The following is a 20,412-nucleotide window of genomic DNA, read 5'->3' on the forward strand; positions in this document are numbered from 1 at the left end:
ACATACATACATACATACATACATACATACATACATACATACATACATACATACATACATACATACATACATACATACATACATACATACATACATACATACATACATACATACATACATACATACATACATACATACATACATACATACATGTATTTCTAACAAGCAGGCATTTAACAGTTTATTAAAATCGTATGAATATTGGAAGTGTTTGTGAAATATAAAAGAAAATTAAATAAACAAGGCATGTTGTATGGAAAGCTGAAAGAGTCAAAATTAAATAAATAATGAATTAATTCAATCATTAAATAAATGTACAATTAAATAAATACAATTGTAAATACATAAATATATAATTTACAGTTAAATAATGAAATGTGTCATTAAATTTCATTGGGTATATATTTCATGTCCCACCGGGAGGAGACCCTGGGGAAGACCCAGGACACGCTGGAGAGACTGTCTCTCGGCTGGCCTGGGAACGCCTCGGACTCCCCTCGGAGGAGCTGGAGGAACTGTCTGGGCCGTGAGGGAAGTCTGGGCATCTCTGCTGAGGCTGCTGCCCCCGCGACCCGGGAACGGATAAGCGGCGGACGATGGATGGATAGATGGATATATTTCATTATTTCATTTCATATTCAAATATTTCATGGTTCCTGCATTGGCTGAAGAATATCATGAATTTATTTAAACTTGTCTAATGTACTAATGTATAATGTATATCCAATAATGTATATGCAATTACATATATTCACCATTTGATTATTTAATGATACATTTAATTATTTAATTGTATATTAAATACATTATATATTTATGTATTTCAAATTTTATTTATTTCAATGTACATTTATTCAATGATTTAATTAATTAATTATTTAATTTTGACTGTTTCAGCGTTCCATAATGTTGAAGCTCTTCTGGAAATCAATCAATTAAAAGCGTCATTAAGTACACACAGCGGGAAATAAACTATAAAACGTAGTAATACAAAGTTATATAATATAGAAATAATGTGCAATATCTTTCACTCACTGCAACGTGCAACTATGTAAATATCCATCTGTAAATATCCGTCTGTTATCTTTTTATATACTAGTATTTCTTATTGTTTATTTTTCTTCTTCTTCTTCTTCTTCTTCTTCTTATTATTATTATTATTATTATTGTATATACCAGTTTACTGTTTATAGTGTGTTATTATTATTACTGTGTTATTACTTTTCTATTGACTCTTCTTGTTTTTGCACTATCCCCTTTGCTGCTGTAAACTGCAAATTTCCCCTCTGTGGGACTATTAAAGGTTTACCTTATCTTATCTTATCTTAGCTTACAAAAGTATGGAGGTACATTTGTGTCTTAATTATTCAATCAAAAAAAAGATTGCTTCAATCAAAAAATATATTTTCAATTAAAAACAAATTCACTACAATAAAAAAAATGATAAAAAAAAGACTTCAAAACTTTTTTCACTTCAATCAAAAAAGAAATCACTTAAAATCGATCGAATATTTTCAATCCCATAAAGTGTTCAAATGTACGGAGCCCCTCTGGTGACATTTGAAAAAAATAAAATAATGCGTGGCCACGCATTAATAACTCGTGGCCACGAGATAATCAATGCGTGGCCACGAGATAATTAATGCGTGGCCACGAGATAATTAATGCGTGGCCACGAGTTATTAATGCGTGGCCACGAGTTATTAATGCGTGGCCACGAGTTATTAATGCGTGGCCACGCATTATTTTATTTAACTCATGGCCACGAGTTAATATCTCGTGACCATGTGAAATGTCACCAGAGGGGGCTCCGTACAAATGCAATTTTTTGGGTCTCAAATATTTTTTTTGCATTCAAACACTTTTTTTCTTCGATTGAAACATTTTTTTTTTGATTGAAATGATTTTTTTTTTATTGAAAATATATTTTTTGATTGAAGCAATCTTTTTTTTGATTGAATAATTAAGACACAAATCTTACGGAAGAGTATTATGGTCAGGCAGGAGAAAAATAAAAATAATATTTTAGAGGAGAAAGATTTTTTTTTCATTATGCACTTCGAGAAAAAAATCGAAATGTCGAGAAAAAAGTCAAAATGTCGAGAAAAAAGTCGAAATGTCGAGAAAAAAGTCGAAATGTCGAGATTAATGTTGAAGTACTATTTCGAGAAAAATGTTGAAATGCCGAGAAAAAAGTCGAAATGTCGAGAAAAAAGTCGAAATGTCGACATTAATGTTGAAGTACAATTTCGAGAAAAAAGTCGAAATATTGAATAAAAAGTCAAAATGTCGAGAATAAAGTTGAAATGTTGAGGAAAAAGGTGAAATTTCGACTTTATTCACGAAATTTCGACTTTATTCTCGAAATTGTATTTCAACATTATTCTCGACATTTCGACTTTTTTCTCGAAGTGCACAATAAAAAAAACTCTTCCCCTCTCAAATATTTTTTCTCCTGCCTGGCCCTAATACTCTTCCGTACAAATGTACCTCCATACAAAAGCAAAGTAATAAAAGTTTTTTTGTAGATCTGCTGGTGAGGACCTTGGCTCCGCCCCGCGCGGTCTCTCGCAGAAGCAACAGGAAGAAAAAAAAAACGAAAAAAAAGAGTGAAGCTGGAGGAGAAAACAGCGGAGGCCGAAATCTGATCGGGGGACTGGACTGTTGCGCCCCAGAGCCGGTGCAGACCTCCGCCCGGGTCGGAGCAGCTCCTCCGGCAGCTCCTCCGCCGGCTCCCCGACACCTCGACGTGGCACTCGGGCAGCATGTCCGGCTGAAGCCGCTCACCTGCCGCACCAGAGGACTTAGGGCGAGGTAGGACCAGCTGCTCACACTCAACCTTCATGCTTCCTGCGTGTTTCTGCAACTTTGGGAGTGCTCTGGTAGTTTTTTGTAAAAAAAAAAAATATAACATGCTACAGATGTGGGAAAATAAAACTATGGTGGGCGATGCGTCTCTTTGGCCGTGGGCTGTAATGTTCTAAGCTCCTCCAGCCAGCGCGCACCGGTGCCGGTTTTGGCCCGATGTTGCTCCACTTTCCTACTTTAATCAACAAAGGAGCGCCACCATGGAGGAGCAACACGTGTCTGCTTGTGCTGGTCCCGGCCTGCTCTGCTCGGGCTTCCTCCGCCCACTGCTGCTTGTGTCATCGGCCTGCGTTTCACTTGAAAGCAGTAAATGAATGAAATATGGGGGGTAAAGCCTGGATTATGGTTCCGCGTTAAATCGACGCCTACGCCGTAGGGTTACGGCGTAGCCTACGGCGTAGGGTACGCGGCGACGCGTAGCGTACCGTGCGCGTCTCCGCGTACCCTACGGCGTAGGTTCTGCGTTGGTGTAACGCGGAACCATAAATCAGCCTTAACTGCCAGCTTTAATCTATCAGATAATCGATACCGACGCTCCCCTGTGATCAGTAGTTGTCGTTACACACACACACACATACACATGCACACACACATGCACGCACACATGCACACACACACACACATGCACACACATATGCACACATATGCACACACATGCACACACATGCACACACGCACACGCCACACGCATGCACATACACATACACACACATGCACACACACACATGCACACACACACACACACGCACACACAGGGTGGTTAATGAAACCTCCCCGTCTACTGAACTCTGTCCTCTGCTGCTCTGAGCTGTTATTGTCACCAACAGGAAATCAGTAGACGTTTTTATGGTGAGAAGTCATGACCGGCCTCAGGAGGAGATGCAACACAATGAAGGACTGGGAAACACCCAAAGAGCTGTCTGTTTAAAGACTTTTCTTATGGTCTTCCTAAAGGCTGCTCAGAAAAATGTGTCCGGGTAACAATTCTGCAATGTGACAAAGTTAAAAGTCAGCACAACACAAGTTTTTCTTACATTGCTTAAATGACCACAAATAAGTTGTTGTTTTTTTTTAATGAAAAAAATATCAGTTTCATTTCAAAGAACATGTTATACTATAGCTCTCGCAGTTTTCAATCCCTTCAATCGCCCAAAAACCATCCAAAGTAACATCCCAGCTTGTCTTTTGGGACAACTGTGAATGGTTTCATGGCATTATGTTGCATATTAACAACGATGAAGTCACGGAGCTACAGAGGACATCATGTCAAAGGGGATGAACACAACAGTGTCACGTCAGCATCAGACGGGAGGGGTTTCTGACGGGCCTTCATCATACTCCATACATCATGTTTCATTGGCTGATGCTCTTTTTTATATATATATATATTTTTTTTTATTAGGAGGTAAGGCACAGTAGAACAGGAATCAATGACACATTTACATTGAGTATCACGTAAAGTCTGTATGACAATATATAGATATTGAAACCATAAAAATACTGTGCATCTCGATGGGTTGAGAAGAAGATATACAGTCTCCCTCCAAGGAAGTTTTTCTTAATTTATGGTGACTGATGCTGTTTTTATGATGACGCGTGAAAAGTTAAAATTTTTCCCAACCTTTGACGGAAGTTACGCAGACACCACGACGCAGGTTCTGTTCAGCATTGCTTGACGTCAGCCTCTCGAAGTCACTGGACAGCAACAGTGAGGACACGTCAAATGTGTACGTGTAAGCGAGGGGTGAAAGACTCAAGAAAGAAAGACTTAAATCAAGAAACTGAGCAAGAGACAAAATGTCTCTCCTTAGAAAGTGTTGTCTAGCATTCGCTGTCTCCCATCCCCACTATAAACCACCTCAAGTAACTGGTCTTGGGTACAAGTCGTTTCTTGTGACACCTGCGTATTGCTTTATGGCGCCATGTCTTGCGTCAACAACGATGAAACTAGCTCACAGAGCTACAGTGGACATCACAGCAGAGACTCAAGAAAGTAATGATGCATGAGAAATCAACAGACAGAACAAGAGACAATCTCATAGTGTCGTAAAAGAGACTTAACCACCTATAACACCTATAGGTGGACCCTAGCAAAAATACAATTCCAAAACACCTGTTCTAACTCTTGAAAGACGTCACTATAGCAGCATTTTCACCGCTCAGAAGTCAACACTGCGCCAAGTAGCAAAAGATATGACAGTCATTGGCTGTCCCGGCCCCCAATCGGAGGTCCACATCCTTATTCATCCATCCATTTTTTTTTTAATATCCGTTTAATCCCATGCCAGGCTGAACCATTTGAATCAGACTGTAATTATGTTTATTTATGCTGTGAAGCTGGACATTTCTGCTTGAGGGTCAATTAAAATTGACTTGCTGTTGGAGCCAGAACCCAGTGGTCCGTGAAGTAACCACCATTTTCCTTATGTCGTCTCTTGGTTGGGAGATAATCATTTTGAAATTACGTGCAACTTTCAAGGCAAGAAGTACAGGCCTAAACATTTCATTCACAGGGTTATTATCCAGAGTAGCTTGTAATGTGTGCTCAACTTTTAGCTGTACAACAAAGAATGTTACTGTTTGTAAGCATGTTGTCTAAACTCATTCATTCAAGCCTTTCGATCGACTGAGAATATTCAGCAATAAATGAACGAATCATGAATTTTAGGGACGCTTTCTCTTGCATTTTTAAAGAAAAAGTCAGAATCTTTAACTGTGAATGCCTAATCTGATTCAAACAGGTGTTAATCCTCAAATGCAGCCATCTACACTGTTTACATCCAAATTACGCCTCCGCTGCTCTGTCGTTATTGTGTTAAGTCCACCCAGAGACTCGCTCTACAAGGACAGACTTGCTTTGACTGGCTCCCCATACTTTTGGTAATGAGCACCAACAGATGGTATCACACCTGCAAAGGAAATTTAAATATGCTAGCGGTACTTTTACATTTCTAGGCTAGTATAATTGGAGAAAAAAACAGTCTCTAATTGTTTCAGAGCATAACTAAGTCACATAAAAAAAAAAAAACAAACCCACCCACAACTTTATAAATTACAACATTAGGGGATTTTGGGTAAATACAGCTGCAGAGCATCTCTCTGATGTGGAGCCAGATGCACAAAGGCAGCAACAGTCGAAAAACACAGCAGATAAAACCTTGGTTCCTCCAACTGAAGCACTTCCTGGTATAAAATTCTCCTTTGGCTACTCTGGCTACTTTTGGCAACTTCGGGACTATAGGACTTGACTTTAAAGTCCAATAGAAATGCAAAAGATCCAAGGATGGATTAATCTTTTATCTCCTTGAAAAAGGCCTGAAGGTGTTTAAGGTATGTGTTTCAGATAAACATTTGTCTGGTATTATTTACTGGCTAGTTTGGCACGGCCTTAAGAAAAAAAAGTGCGTTCAAGTGAGATTGCAACAAGAATTCCCAGCAATGTAAGAAGTGGACTATAAAAATAAAGCCCGGCCACCACAGAGCTCTCATAACCCGGCTGATCTCACTGGAATATTGGTTACTTATGTCGTTTTAAGAGGAACACATTCTTTTTTTATTTCTTAAATCAGAATGCAAAAAAATAGTAGAAAAACCCATAAAAAATATGACCCTCGAAGGCCTCACAGTATTTCCTAGAGATTGGCACGGATGTGGGGAAGGCTAGCGGTGCGCCCTCTGCTACTCCCAATACTGAAAGTCGCAACATCTACTTGGTCAAATTGGCGGCTTCTAAATTTACAAAAGCACTCTTCTTATTCTTGTATGTCTTGCACTCTGTGATGAGGTGGTATGAAGTTCCTCAATGTTTTTCTAGGTATATTTGTGAAAAATGTTCTTAAAGTGCCTGAAAAGTTGGTAAATATAGTGACAAAAAAACAACCCATTGTGTAGAGTGTAACCCAACACGTTTTTCCTTCCGCTTGAATCATCACACTGATGACAACTCAGAAGTAAAGGAAGACATTATTCTTTTGCACGGCTAGAAATACAGATCAAATATACTTATTGTTCACCAAATATACTTCTGAGGTCAAAAATTCACAAATGAATTTTTTATGAAGTATCACTGTATTCCTTAATTTCCTGTAATGAAACAGTATTACCGGTATGTTATAAAATCAAATCAGGTGAATTACATCCCTTTGGAAGAAAGAATCTGAAAATGATGATAAAAATGCATGACCTGTCATGCGTGTCAGTGAAAACTTGAGCCAATCCGGGCACATTTGTTACAGTCGAGGTGTCCAAGCTGTGCAGCTGGGAATCAGCGCCTGACCTTTCTCTCCTGATTGCAGCTGGGTTGCTCCCACAAGGGCTTAATGTCACGACAGGACGATGTTCTCTGGTGACCGACAAAAAAAACAGAACAGTCTTTTTCTTCAAGACCATCTTGAATCTCAAGTCCGTCCTGGGCAGTTGAATGAGTAGCTGCCTTGTTGTATAGTGCGAGGGGGGATTAAAAGTAAAAGGAGTTCTTGTAAAATGCTTCAGGTGTAGTAGAAATAAACATACTATCAAAATAAGGCTGAGTGTTCACCCCCCAATTGTAATCCATCGTGAGTTGTAATATTATATATCAGACAAATAAAACATGCACAAAATACTGTGTCTGGGTGCACCAATACCCCCAAGTGCACTGCCAGCACTCCTGCCCCCCCCAAAATAAATAGATAAATAATGCATATGCCCCAATTCAGTTGTATTTTATGGTAGCAGTGGTTTTTATCTCCAGTCTGTGTCTTCGTGAAGTTCTGGAGCAGTAATAACAGTGTTTACAGGAATTCTCATGACTTAATTGCCTCTCAGACACAAAGGAATGCAGGCAGATTATTGTCCGCAGACAGTCTGACTCAACTTTCTTTGCATAAGCGGAACAAATGTGGCATCCTGATGGAGCATCTGTTCGTCTGCAAGCACCAGCTTACACTGACCACTTCAGTAATTGTGGCTTGACAGCACATCTCGATATAGACACCGGTGAGTGATCCCGTATCCTAGACAAGCATCGCATCAATAGCAATTGATGCAATCTGTTGCATCTACTACTATTGATGCAATAGATTACCACTTCATCCAATACTCTGAGATACAGCTAACTCGTGGGCTTGCCATGTTCTAAAGGTTTTGTAAATATCTGCTATCATGAGTTGAGCATTTGACCACAGCCCTGGAGGAGCTTTTCACATTTTTCACAAAATGACCTAAATCTTGATTACAAGCCTGAGTTGAGACACTCAGCAATCACTGTGTACATCGGTTTTCTTCTCCATAATGATTTTGTAAACCTACGGCCTAAACACCTTTCTAAACCGCTGAAATACTGATTCATCTGACCACAATACACGTTGCACAGTGTAATGATCCACCCCAGATACTCCTTTATTTTTAGCAGCATTTGTGGGTGTAACTCTCTGTTGCCAAGTCATTTATCAATAGCCATCGGTTGTCATTCATCATCAGTTATCAGCTGTTGATGACTGACTGCTGTCTGAGGGATCCGAGAGTCAGTCCAACTCCAGCGACACCTTTTAAAGCGCTGAAATTCCCTCAAATGTGCAAATGTTTTGAGAAACTTTGTTTTTGAAAATTTCAATTATTCATTTCAACATTTGTTGACAAATTGATAATCATCTGCCCATTTCTCCTCAAAGACTCAGCATTTTATAAACATTGTTTACAGTTATTTTTTGACACCACCTGTTTAAAATAACGTCATTACAAGCGTAGATGACTTCTGTCTTTCCTTTTTTGAAATGTGTTGTATGTCTAAAAGGACTGACTGTATATCATCAAATGAAATGAAGCTCATGAGAAAAAAAGATTAAATATCATGGGTTTATTAATATCATGGGTTTTCAATGAAATAACAAATTAATAATATTAACATAACTAATAATAATACTTATAATAATAATAGTAGGAAGAAGAAGAATAATAGAGCAGGATTCCCCAGGAGCTGAATCCAGGCCATTAGCTTAGTTATTTAAAACAATTAATATATAAAACAGAAAACTTATGTTTTGATATTTAACTTACTAATTAAAATGCAACAATATGAAATACAAAAAAATAAAGGAAAAGCTTTCTTCAATTTAATTGAGTTTGATTCAATTCTTGAACCCTTTTGAATAAATTATTCATTTTCCACTTTTTAATTTATTGAAATAACAAAAATAATGGGCCAGATTTAGCGCCATAGACATAAAAGGTTTGTTTGTGATGAGAATTGTTTTTTTGATTTGAAAGCTTCATTTTAAAGCAGCTTTGTCTTGTTTTTTTTTTTTTTTTTTTTCCCCATTTCTCAAATTGAATGTTAATAGTTTATAGGGTGAAGCAAATGACAACTAAGGGTGCTTTCACACCTGTCCCGTTTGGAGCAGTTGTTCCAAAACAGGGAGCGTTTCCCCCTAAAGATCGGTTCGTTTGGTATATGTGAACACAGCAATTGCGCTCGGATGCGGGAAAAAACAAGCAAGCTGAGATCTCCTAGGTGAGGTGGTCTCGGCTCGCTTCCATTCCAGACCTGGAGCGGTGCGTTTGCAGTGAGAACATAATCGACACAGCAACCGATTAACCACAGAAACAAACTAGCCACACTCGCTTACGATGCTCCATAGTTGTTGTTTTTCCCGGGGTACGGAAGAGGAAACTCCTTACGTGTTCATTTCTGACCAATGAGAGAACAGTTGGTCCGCGCATGGCATTTGTTAACAGCTTTGAACCGCTACAGACATCGATTTAGCCCCTGAATCGGAACAAAACAAACGGGCCACAGGTCTGAAAGCACCCTAAGTATCCAAATCAGTTTTTTTGAATATTATTTAAAAACAAACTTTGAAAACAAAAACATCTGAAAAATTTAGACATGCTTTCTTCCAAACAGTGAGATAAATAACTACTTTTATTCGGACTGTTTAAGTTTTGGAGAGATTTAGGAAATGGAGCTGTAAGACATGTTGCTCCGTTTAAGCTTGTCGTATGTTTGAGGAAGTCTGCTGAACTGGTCTGACAGCACTGAGGCTTGAACAAAGAGTGGGAAGGAGTTGAGTTACTGCTTTCTTTTAGCTAATGTCAAAGGTTGAGGTTAATGTTGAGCAATATGTTTAAAGGTGCTGCAGAAAGTAGCATAAAATGTTCCTGCTTTAAAATGGCCTTTTGTTCAAAATATGTTCAAAGACACTTGTTTCAGGAGACGATATATAGGTCACAAGCCACTCCTGCATCTTGTGGAAAAAAACAGACAGAAATACAGTGCTGAACTGGGGATCTGTCCAGGGTGTTCCTGGGTTCTTGTCTGATGACAGCTGGGATGGGTTGCAGTCCCCTGTGACTCCAAACAGGATGAAGAATTAACTGATGTATGGTCAGGAAATGGCAGTGTTGCTGAATAAATGAGGCTGCTGTGTTTGCAGCCTGCCAACATTTGATTTGGTGACACTGCTTTCATCAGCAGGTAACAGGTGAATTCTCAGGAGATAACCTGAAGTCAAAGATCAGTATCTGGAGATGCTCCTTCACAAAACCATGTCCTGGATTACCCCATCTGTTGATTTTGGACTCTTATTCTATGTGAGAGTGGTCTGGTTAGTCATGGTACAAAGACTGCATTTATATTGATCTTTTTTATAACTCTAAGTACTTGTACACTAAATGCCACATTTACCCATTAATATCCCATCTTCTTTATAGTTATAGTTGGCCATGAACCACAACCTTGCGATTAGTGGTCAACGTCTTCACTCCATTATCCTCAGCTTCACCATTCTGCTTTAGAATGTTTTCACAATCACAAAACTTGTAGTTGGTTGACATCTTGGCTACATGTTTTTCCTTGATGCCAGTGACGTGAGGACATACAGGAGAAACCCTTTCATCGTCGTGGGTTCTTGGGGTCAGCTTACAGGTCGGACTGACCCAGTCAATTCCTCTCCATCCACTTCTTCCAAGTAGCGTGGTTACTTTAGATCAGCGCTAAGCTTTGCACTTCCAAGCAAACATGAATTTAGCTATTTAAACTTAAAGGGGACCTATTATGGCATCTAATACCTATTCTAAACAGGCCTTGAATGTCTTAAAAACAAGCTTTTGATTGTTTTTGCTAAATGAATTAGAAATTCAGCCTCTGAGCCATGTCTTTATCTTCCCATTCTCTAACCTCCTTCTCTATGAGGGATTCTGAGTGGGCGGGGCTATGATAATGAGGCTCTGTGCTGATTGGCTGCCTGAATGAGGCGATACACCGCTACGGAAATGGCGGAAGCTCCGGCCGGCGGAGTTAGTTGTGGGCGTGGTTTCACGCATCGGAGGCCAACCCATGCAAATTGCATTTTGGTTACCTAACGAAAGGGAGAAGAATCTGAACGGCTCGTAGAAGTCACATCAGACTGGATGGATCATCTGGGCGGCTGTACAGACACTGCAGAATCTGGTTGCTTTCCTCCTTCTCTGAGTTGGCAGGCTGAGGGGAGACCACTTTATATATGTTAAAGCAAGAGAAAACCTGTTTTTCATAATAGGTCCCCTTTAAAAAAGCCTGACTGAATGATATTTTCAGACCCTGAAAAAAGGTAACTAGATTGAGTCCCAAATAAATTAGTGCAAACATGTCATACTTGTATGATAACTCATGGTACAGAAACAGAATTCCCTGGTTATGGATCACAGAGCAAAACTGTTTAGAAACCATCCTCGGTGCAGGACAGACTGTAAGAGCACCAAACAGAAAAGGGCTTTTCACATTGTTCCTTGAATAAGCAAGATATTTTAGAGTCCTGGAAATCATGAAAGTGCTTATTTGTGTTTTACTTTATGTTTTCCCCCCCAGTCTGTCTGAACTTGGCCATGGCTCATTGCACCAGCATCCAGTACGAGCCGGTGGCAGAGATTGGTGGTGGTGCATACGGTACCGTTTACAAGGCCAGGGACACAGAGAGTGGGAAGTTTGTGGCTCTGAAGAATGTGCGTGTCCAGACGGATCAAAACGGCCTCCCGGTTTCCACAGTGAGAGAGGTGGCTCTGTTGAGACGGCTGGAGCAGTTCGACCACCCCAACGTGGTCAGGTAAGGCGGCTTTGCAGCGTTGTGTAGTTTACAACCTCCTGTAACCCCCCTCTGACAGGAGACGCGTTTCTATCCTCAATCACACCAGGCTTATGGACGTATGCGCCACCCAGAGATCAGACCAGGAGACTAAAGTCACTTTAGTGTTTGAGCACGTGGACCAAGACCTGAAAACGTACCTGGAGAAGGCTCCAGCTCCAGGACTGCCTCCAGACCGTGTTAAAGTGAGAACTTGCTGAGTTTATGTTTAAATGGTGTTATTTTTTTTCAAAAGCACAAGACTATATAGGATCAAATGAGGTGTTTTTGTTTATTTTATGTGTTTTAAACCTGGTGTACATGTTTAAATGTTTACTTTTACGTAGGATTTGATGAGGCAGTTGCTGTGCGGACTTGCATTCCTTCACTCAAACCGCGTGATGCACAGAGACCTGAAACCGGAGAATATTCTGGTGACCAGCCAGGGCCAGGTGAAGCTGGCCGACTTCGGCCTGGCCAGGATCTACAGCTGCCACATGGCCCTCACTCCTGTGGTAAGAACCGCATTATGTAATGTACTTTCTTTCTAAAAAGCAGATGTTGACATTTTGATAAATATCTGCCTCCCGGCTGAGACTTGGAGCAAAAGACATATTATGTCCACATTAAGTCAGGATCCAAGCAGCCCAATGTACACTAGAGTGTTACTTAAGAGATATGAAATTCAATCATAAATAATCTATCAAAGCATGACGTTTACGTCTCTCCCTTTCATGGATGTTTTACTGTCACAGTTTCCACAAAACTAAGAGTGGAAGTTGTTTTTCACTTTGGGAAATTGCGAGATTGAATCCTGCATTGTTTCTCGTGGTACCATCTCCCAAACTGTACTTTCAGCTTTCAGCTATTTTCTCTCAACTGCTCTACGTGTTTTCGATCCATCACATTTCTCGCTGGATGCTGGGATTTGGATGTTGCTGTATTTAGCTTGTTTCATCGCTGGTAGCAGTAACTTCCTGGAGGCTTAGCTGGTTGCCAAGAAATCTGACACAAAACACTACCATCTTTACATGACCCATTTTGTTGGAGTTTATTTTAGTGAAATATGTTGTTTAGAGTCGTGTCAGCAGCTCTGTGAGGAAGTAAGGGACAAAAGGCATCTCTAAGCATTTTTTAACTAGTCATACCCTGGAGGCCCCGGTACAGGGAAATGTCATATAAGAAGACAAGCCTGAGACCAGGCAGGGTCTGTCTAATGGCGCTTTTCCACTGTACCTACTCAGCACGCCCCGGCTCGGGGCGGCTCGTGCCGCCTCTACCCGCTTTGTCCTCGTTTGTGTTTCCCCAGCCAGGTGAGAAGTGGTCGGGTTGGGGTGAAGCTGCTGTGACGTACTCGATAGCGCAACCCCTTTGTTTGTGTCGCCGCTGATGAGAAATCAGCTGGAGCTGCGAGCGGCTGAGAGTAAAACTGCCCGTCTACATCCCTTTTTTAATTCTCTCCTCAGCCACCAGGTTTATGAACATCAGTACCTCAGAGTTGGATCACCAAACAGACGTTTGCGCTGTATAATAAAATCGCTGCGAGTCGCTCTCCCGCTTCCTGATTCAAACGACTGACGGCCCCGCCACCCGACCAATCGGTGGCCTGTATTGTGATGACGTCAGATCCAGGGCCGACTCAGCACGCTTAGAACCTCGGCAGCCTCGGTACAGAAAAAGTATCTGCTTGGCACGGCTCCAGCCGCCTCGGCCCGTAGTGGAAAAGCGCAAGACGGGGGCGTGGCGAGTAGAAGCGCGCTGAGTAGGTACTAGTGGAAAAGCGCCATAAGTTTAGTCACTACATAGGTCTTGCTTCAACATTGTGTGTGTGATCCTGTTGTCTTTGGCCTGCGTGTTTGTGTCTTGCAGGTGGTGACGTTGTGGTACCGCCCCCCTGAAGTCCTCCTGCAGTCCACTTATGCCACCCCTGTGGATATCTGGAGCACCGGCTGCATTTTTGCAGAGATGTTCAGACGCAAGTGAGTGAAAACAACAACACAAGCCAGATATTGGAATAGCGATGCTATAAAGCCAACTCACACTCATACATTTCTTTTACTTTGATGCAGTAAATGAGATATTGATGGAGGATATCTACTCAGAATACTCTTATCTCTTAAGCCCAAGATAAGAAGTCACGTTTGCCCCTCAGAAAGGTAACATAAGCAGAATTTGGTGAAAAGAGAGGCAAATAATCTGTGCAGCAGATAAAGGTAATCTATGAAGTTAAAAGGTGGCAGAGATTTGTTCACACATCCTTTGCAAGGTTGATTATTGTGGTTGCAGAGGAAGTTGTTATATAACTCCTGGGGGCCAGCTCTGAACCTGAAACACAAGGTCTGACTTAGTTTTCATCACACAAAAAAAACTTTTTGGTTTGATTTGCGAAATACAGTCTGGAAAAAGCTCCCACTACTTGTGTTTCTCTCTTTTTTTTCTTCCATCTGTGGGAACAACATCTTTTTACTGCATGGAAATGTTAGGCAATGCAGGTAGAGCTAAAAAGTTCGGGAGCAGGATTCATTTTATCCCAAGTTGTGCTTCAACTATGATCTCTCTTTCATCAAAAAATAATGTGTTCGTTTTAAGATGTTCCTAATAAGCGCTTGAAACACTTTGGCTTTGTTACCCGCTCCTCTCTACAGCTGGTCATTTATCTGTTTTAAGAATATCTGAGTGCCGCAGGACGTGGGTACTGTTCTTGGATGAACAGTCATCACATTTGTGTTAAAAACTGTTTTTGGGCACACAAATGTTCATGAAACTCACCCAGCAGCACAAATAAATTCTCAAATACAAAGCATCAGGAGAAGAAACATATTTGTGGTCAGAGTGGGAGAAATCAGCTCAAGGACACGCAAAACATAAATCATAATTAAGGCATGAACAGAAGAAAACAAGGTCACAGCGAACTGAAAAGAAGCAGTTGGGAAGCCTTGAATCATAAATCCGGGTCGGAGGAGGAGACGATCTTCTTGCAGTGAAACATGTGTATGTATGTATGTATATATGTGTATATATGTATGTATGTATGTATATATATATATATATATATATATATAATTTGCAAGTGTTTTTAACACTTTTCAAGGTCCAGCATTTAAAAGGTTTGGTAATGATGAAGTCTTTCTGCTCAGTGATGTAGCCGACAAATGGTTCAGATTTCCATCCAATATAAAATTCATGATCAAAATAGAAACAAAGCGACAAAGCTCCATCCTGCCAAGCTGATGCATCAACTGCTAGATGAGAAGTTGAAGAATATTTTTCATTTGTGAAGTTCATCTCGCAATGAGTAAAAGTTGTTATAGAAGCTAGAAGAGGTGTAAAAAGGCAATTGTGAAGTTTTTAATTTGGTTTTTGGGTGAGACCATTGTTTAATTAATTGCATTCATTTGTGAAATCAAGTTCAGTTGTTAAACGAAAATGGTTATGTGATTTATTCTTTTTTTCCCCCTGCAAAGTAAAAAAGCTGAATAAACACTATCCAGCAGGGGTGATTCCATTTCGCAAGCAGCCAGCTGTATTGATTATGTATTGATAACAGATCAGTCGCTCATGTTTGCAGAGGGTCACCTCTTATCAACCGTTAACAGGTTTCAGCTGATGTCTACGTGCAGATCTCATCCCAGACTAATTTTTTGTATCTGTGTCAGCACAGTCTGATGACTTGCAGTCCAGGGAGGTTTAAATTTTATTTGTTGAGTGAACCACATTACTGTTATTTTGTGTTTTGTTCTCATGAGCTGCAACCTGTCATGGACGAATTGATGATTTTAAAGAGAAATGTTGGAATTTGCTACAAGTATATTGTGCACCAATGCAGATATTTTACTAGTCTAAGAAACCTTTTTGGTATGTTGTTGTTTTTTTTGTTTTTTTTTATAAAATGTGCATCTGAATAAGGTATTTGACAACTTATTTATATTTTACATTATGAACGGCCTCTCCGTTATACTATAAAAGCTGTTGCAGCTTTTTCACTTATAGATTTATTTTTCGAATTAATGTCTGATTTATGTGATGAGATTTTTATCAGCGAAGAGGCAGATGTACAAATTAACACCATCTAGTGGTGAGGATAGCAAATTGCATGGAGCTATTTGTCAGCATGGTTTAAAAAGAGCCTGAGAATATGTAATTACTTTGCAAAACTTAAAAAAAAGAGATAAGGAACGTAATGACATACTAAAATAACAGAGGTGGAGTATCAGCCAACATGCAGTAAATTTCCTGCTATGTTTGAGATGCGGTGAAGCCTCACACAAACTTGAATCATTCTTGCTTATATCCTGTTTCTATTTGCTCTCAAGCACATAAAGGGAATATAGACACATTTAAAAAATAAGCAGCCTGTTTACTAAATTTAAACTCTGTTTCTTAGACCTTTGTTCTGCGGAGAATCGGAAATGGACCAGCTTGGGAAGATTTTCCAGTATGTAATTCACTCTTTGCTTAACATTAACAGAGCACCATAATTGATTAACTGAGAATCATAATACGCGTATTTATATAATGTGATTCCCATTTTATTGAAGGTTTTTTCTCCTTTCAGAGTTATTGGCCTGCCGCCAGAAGAAGAGTGGCCGACTGACGTTAAAATTTCAAGAAAAAACTTCCCCCCTCTCATGGCTCGCCCAATCACAGATTTTGTTCCAGAGATAAATGAGCTGGGGGCCCAACTAATGTTGGTAAGGTTCATGAATTAAAAATTATAGTGGTGGCCTGTCTTTACACAGCTGTGAAATTAAAATCAGGACTTTAAGAGCCGAGTTTCTTGCACTGCACTCAAGAACTCCTCTGTTTGTGTGTGATGTTCTTCATCGAGGCTGGTTATGGTGAAAAAGATACTAGGACTCTTCTCTGATCATGACGTTGTTTATACTCTCAAGTCTGACACCTTTCTTATATCACAACTATTATTTAGTAGCTTCATGAAAAACAAAATAAAAAAGTTAGGAATGGATGGATAGAGTTAGGCCTTGATAAGATTTGTTAATGTTGCCTGCTGTTTTTTTTGTTGTTTTTTTTTTTGCCCGTTAATCTGGTTGCCTGGAAACTGATCCAGTTCATTTTGAGGCATACAAACTCTACATTGCTCATTCTAGAAGTGGCTAACACATATGGGGAGAAGCCAATGTGCATGTTGCTCTTTTTGATTATCATGAAAATATACATTTTTATCAATATCCTAAAGGGCACAAAAATGTTAGTCTTGAGTCTGTTCAACCAGTCAGTGTCACTCTAAAGCCGGGCATACACTGTGCAATATTTTAAATCGTTTGATTCAGCCCCATCTCACACTGCACGACTAGATCGCTGAGTTCAAAAGTTCGAAGCCCACGATTTATGGTCTCACACTGTACGTCCCGATGCTCTGATGCGAGCCGTCTGCTCACACTATACGTTCATAATCCTCACGTCGGACTTCTGTGTACTGGAACTGCAACGTCAAAAAGAAGTGGAAGAGGAGGAATCCCGAAGTGGGAGACACCAAAGATGCTCAGCAAAAACAAAATCGACGCCGTAACCGTACGGTGCGCGTCGCCGCATACCCTACACCGTAGGCTCTGCGTTGGTGTAACGCGGAACCATAAATCAGCCTCTAGCAATTTGTGCCATTCTGTGTGGCGATAAATGAAAAAAGATTAAACAACGTCGTGATTGGACAAGGAATTGGCTGGGCAGACGTGGGAGATGCAGTCTTTTTTTTCTGCTATTAAAACATGATTTGTAATGTGAATTTACAACACTTTAAACTACAAATAATAGTTTTTCACGTGACATCAGAGATTGCGCATGCTCTCTGCGAAAGGATGAGGTAAATCGGGTCGCAGCTGCTTCAACTGTGCGATTCCTTCACGAGGAGCGACCAGGATTTCAAACAAGTTTGATTTTCTTGCGAGCACACGATTCGTGATCGGGAGCTCGTCGTGAGGTGTTAATCTCTCGTCGTTACCTTACGTATACTGCACGAGGCACGACCAACGATTGGGTTGAAATCCGGCCCAATCCAAAAAATAGTCGCACGACTGGAAAATCGGTTCAAAACAAGCCGACAATCGCACAGTGTATGCCCGGCTTAGGTTGCAAAGGTCGTATTAGCCTGACTTCCTTTTAAGGTGTTGCACTGTTAAGTAGCTACAAATTGTTACGGTGCAAAAGCTCTAACATTTTCTCTCTTTTTCTTTTCTTAACAGCAAATGTTGACCTTTGACCCCTTAAAACGGATATCAGCTCTGAAAGCACTAGAACATCCGTATTTCCAGGATGAGGAGGAGTCCTCCATTCAGAAAAGTAGTTGAAATCAGGAAGTAAACGGTGCATCAGCAGGTAACTGTGTCTCGGTTTAGAATTTCATTTGAGGATGGATTGGATTGTTATTTTGTTCTTCCTGCATTGAAAACAAGGATGAAATACTCGGAAAAGTGAAGAGCGAACTGGAGGATCAGCTTTTCAATGCTTTTCAACTTGTAAATGTCACTAGTAATGATGCTACCCCATCACATCTTAAAGGACAGTACCAGTGTTTTTGATGCTGTGTCGGCGTTGTCAGCAGGGACTGACACACAGTACCTTACTGCCATCTCATCTGAAATGCTGCTGCTGTTATTTCGCATAGTGTCTGACACAAAGTGACACCCCAGAGTGTGAAGTTAGCGATTTTACTATGTCGGTTGAGCAAGAACGCACAAGAAAGAGACACACTGCAAAGATACTGGTATTGCCCTTATATTTTAACACTTTTTTTTGTGGGCCTCATTTCATGTCCTTATTTGTTACATAATAAAGCCATTTAAATCAACCAGTGCTGCAACAAGGAAACTGAATAAAAGATGTTTTAATTACTGATGGACTTTTTGTGTTTTAATACATGGAAGGCAGTCAATACAAAATTAGTAAGTATAAATGATGAACCAATTTTCAAAAGGGGTGATAATTTTACAAAAATATATTCAACTGAAATACATGAACGGTGTAGAGAAACTTGGGGGAGGAAGCACACTTTGAAAGATTACTATGGTATGACATTAAAATGATACATAACAAGCTGAGTCGAGCTTCTACACTATATTTACTAAAATGAAGCCCAATGCTTTGAATCTCAGGATGAATTTTAAAGGTAAGAATTTTGAATCTGATGACAACCCGTTTGAGTATTTCCTCTTAAAACATATTTACAACTTTACCTCAGATTTATTGTGAATGCTTTCACAGCTAGAAGAGCAGTTTGAGAGATTAATTGATTGGTTTACAAAATCTGTTTAGTTTGCATTTGAATTATTGAAGTTGCTGTGAAAATGTTGAATTAAAAACACAGGTAATGAAATGGGTTCTTTGTATAAAATAATTACAATAAAGCCATTCTATGCAACAATTCCATTTCTGACATTTTGGGGGCAAATGCAGTATTTCTGCTATGTTGCCATAGCAGAAATACTGTGATAAATAGCAGATATAGGGCCCCATTTACTAAGATCCTAAATAAAGAGTACTAAATTGCGTGTGCACTGAAAAAGTTTGCGCGTGCTGTTGTGTGTTTTGCGGGTGATCAACTAAGATTGCGTGCGTAATTGATAACAGGTGCAAACCTCAGTATTTAAATTTAGTCTTACGGTTTGCGGCGCAAACTTTGCGCCATGGAGAGTCTGGATGGAAAGCAGGATAAAGTCGCAAGCGCAAAATGAAATTTGACGAGTTGGAGTTAGAGATATTAGTGGAAGAGGCTAATTGTTGTGCCGTATTCAGCACCCCTGCCGTGAAAAGCACCCCCTCGTATATTTAATGATAAGTAGACCAAGAAAAAAAACAACACACTGACACTTCAATATATTTATATATACACACTCACACAAACACATACTTAGGAGTTTATATTATATATATTTACAAATATTATGGAAGACAACACAGTAAGCAGGCTATTAATTAATGACATCAATAACCATTTACCCGATTTTTGTTATCTGTGACTGTGATTGTGGGAAAGTATGACTATTGTGGAATCCATGAGCGCATTTAAACATGAATCATTAACACAAAACTGGACGCTAAACAGAAAGTGACACGGAATGAGAATATCATTTTTGTCAGACGAGGGGGTGCTTTTCACGGCAGGGGTGCTGAATACGGCACAACACCGGGGTATGACAACTGCAGAACAGGCGCACAATAAGAAACACTTTTTTCTCCATGAAAACACGTGATTTATTTATTATCATAAATAAAAAAATGAATGTGCCTCCTGTGGCAACCTTTTGCTGAATAATACTCGATTTAACATTCAAATAAAATATTTCTCCTTTTGCATGTGGAGATTAGCACCTTCCTTTTGAACGTATTAAATACAGACGCAATCACAATCCCCGCAAAAACTTTCAGGCTTGGGAAATCTCATTGCGCGTGGTAAATGGACCAATCTGCATTTTCCCCTCCCAGTATTTAGCGATTTCTGGCGGGTACGCCC

General features: G+C 39.9%; 1 protein-coding gene across 1 annotated transcript; it reads left to right on the forward strand.

Annotated features, from left to right (window-relative positions):
• The first annotated feature begins 2,586 nt into the window (after positions 1-2,586).
• On the forward strand, positions 2,587-18,776 carry cdk4 (cyclin dependent kinase 4). Its single transcript, XM_061727496.1, has 8 exons — positions 2,587-2,814; positions 11,693-11,927; positions 12,016-12,151; positions 12,293-12,460; positions 13,815-13,924; positions 16,330-16,380; positions 16,501-16,636; positions 18,146-18,776. The coding sequence occupies exons 2-8, from the start codon at positions 11,710-11,712 to the stop codon at positions 18,248-18,250; spliced, it is 924 nt and encodes a 307-aa protein (XP_061583480.1). The 5' UTR covers positions 2,587-2,814; positions 11,693-11,709; the 3' UTR covers positions 18,251-18,776.
• The last annotated feature ends 1,636 nt before the right edge of the window (positions 18,777-20,412 follow it).

The sequence above is a fragment of the Cololabis saira genome, chromosome 8 (genome assembly GCF_033807715.1).
Source record: "Cololabis saira isolate AMF1-May2022 chromosome 8, fColSai1.1, whole genome shotgun sequence".
In the NCBI taxonomy this organism is placed as follows: domain Eukaryota; kingdom Metazoa; phylum Chordata; class Actinopteri; order Beloniformes; family Belonidae; genus Cololabis; species Cololabis saira.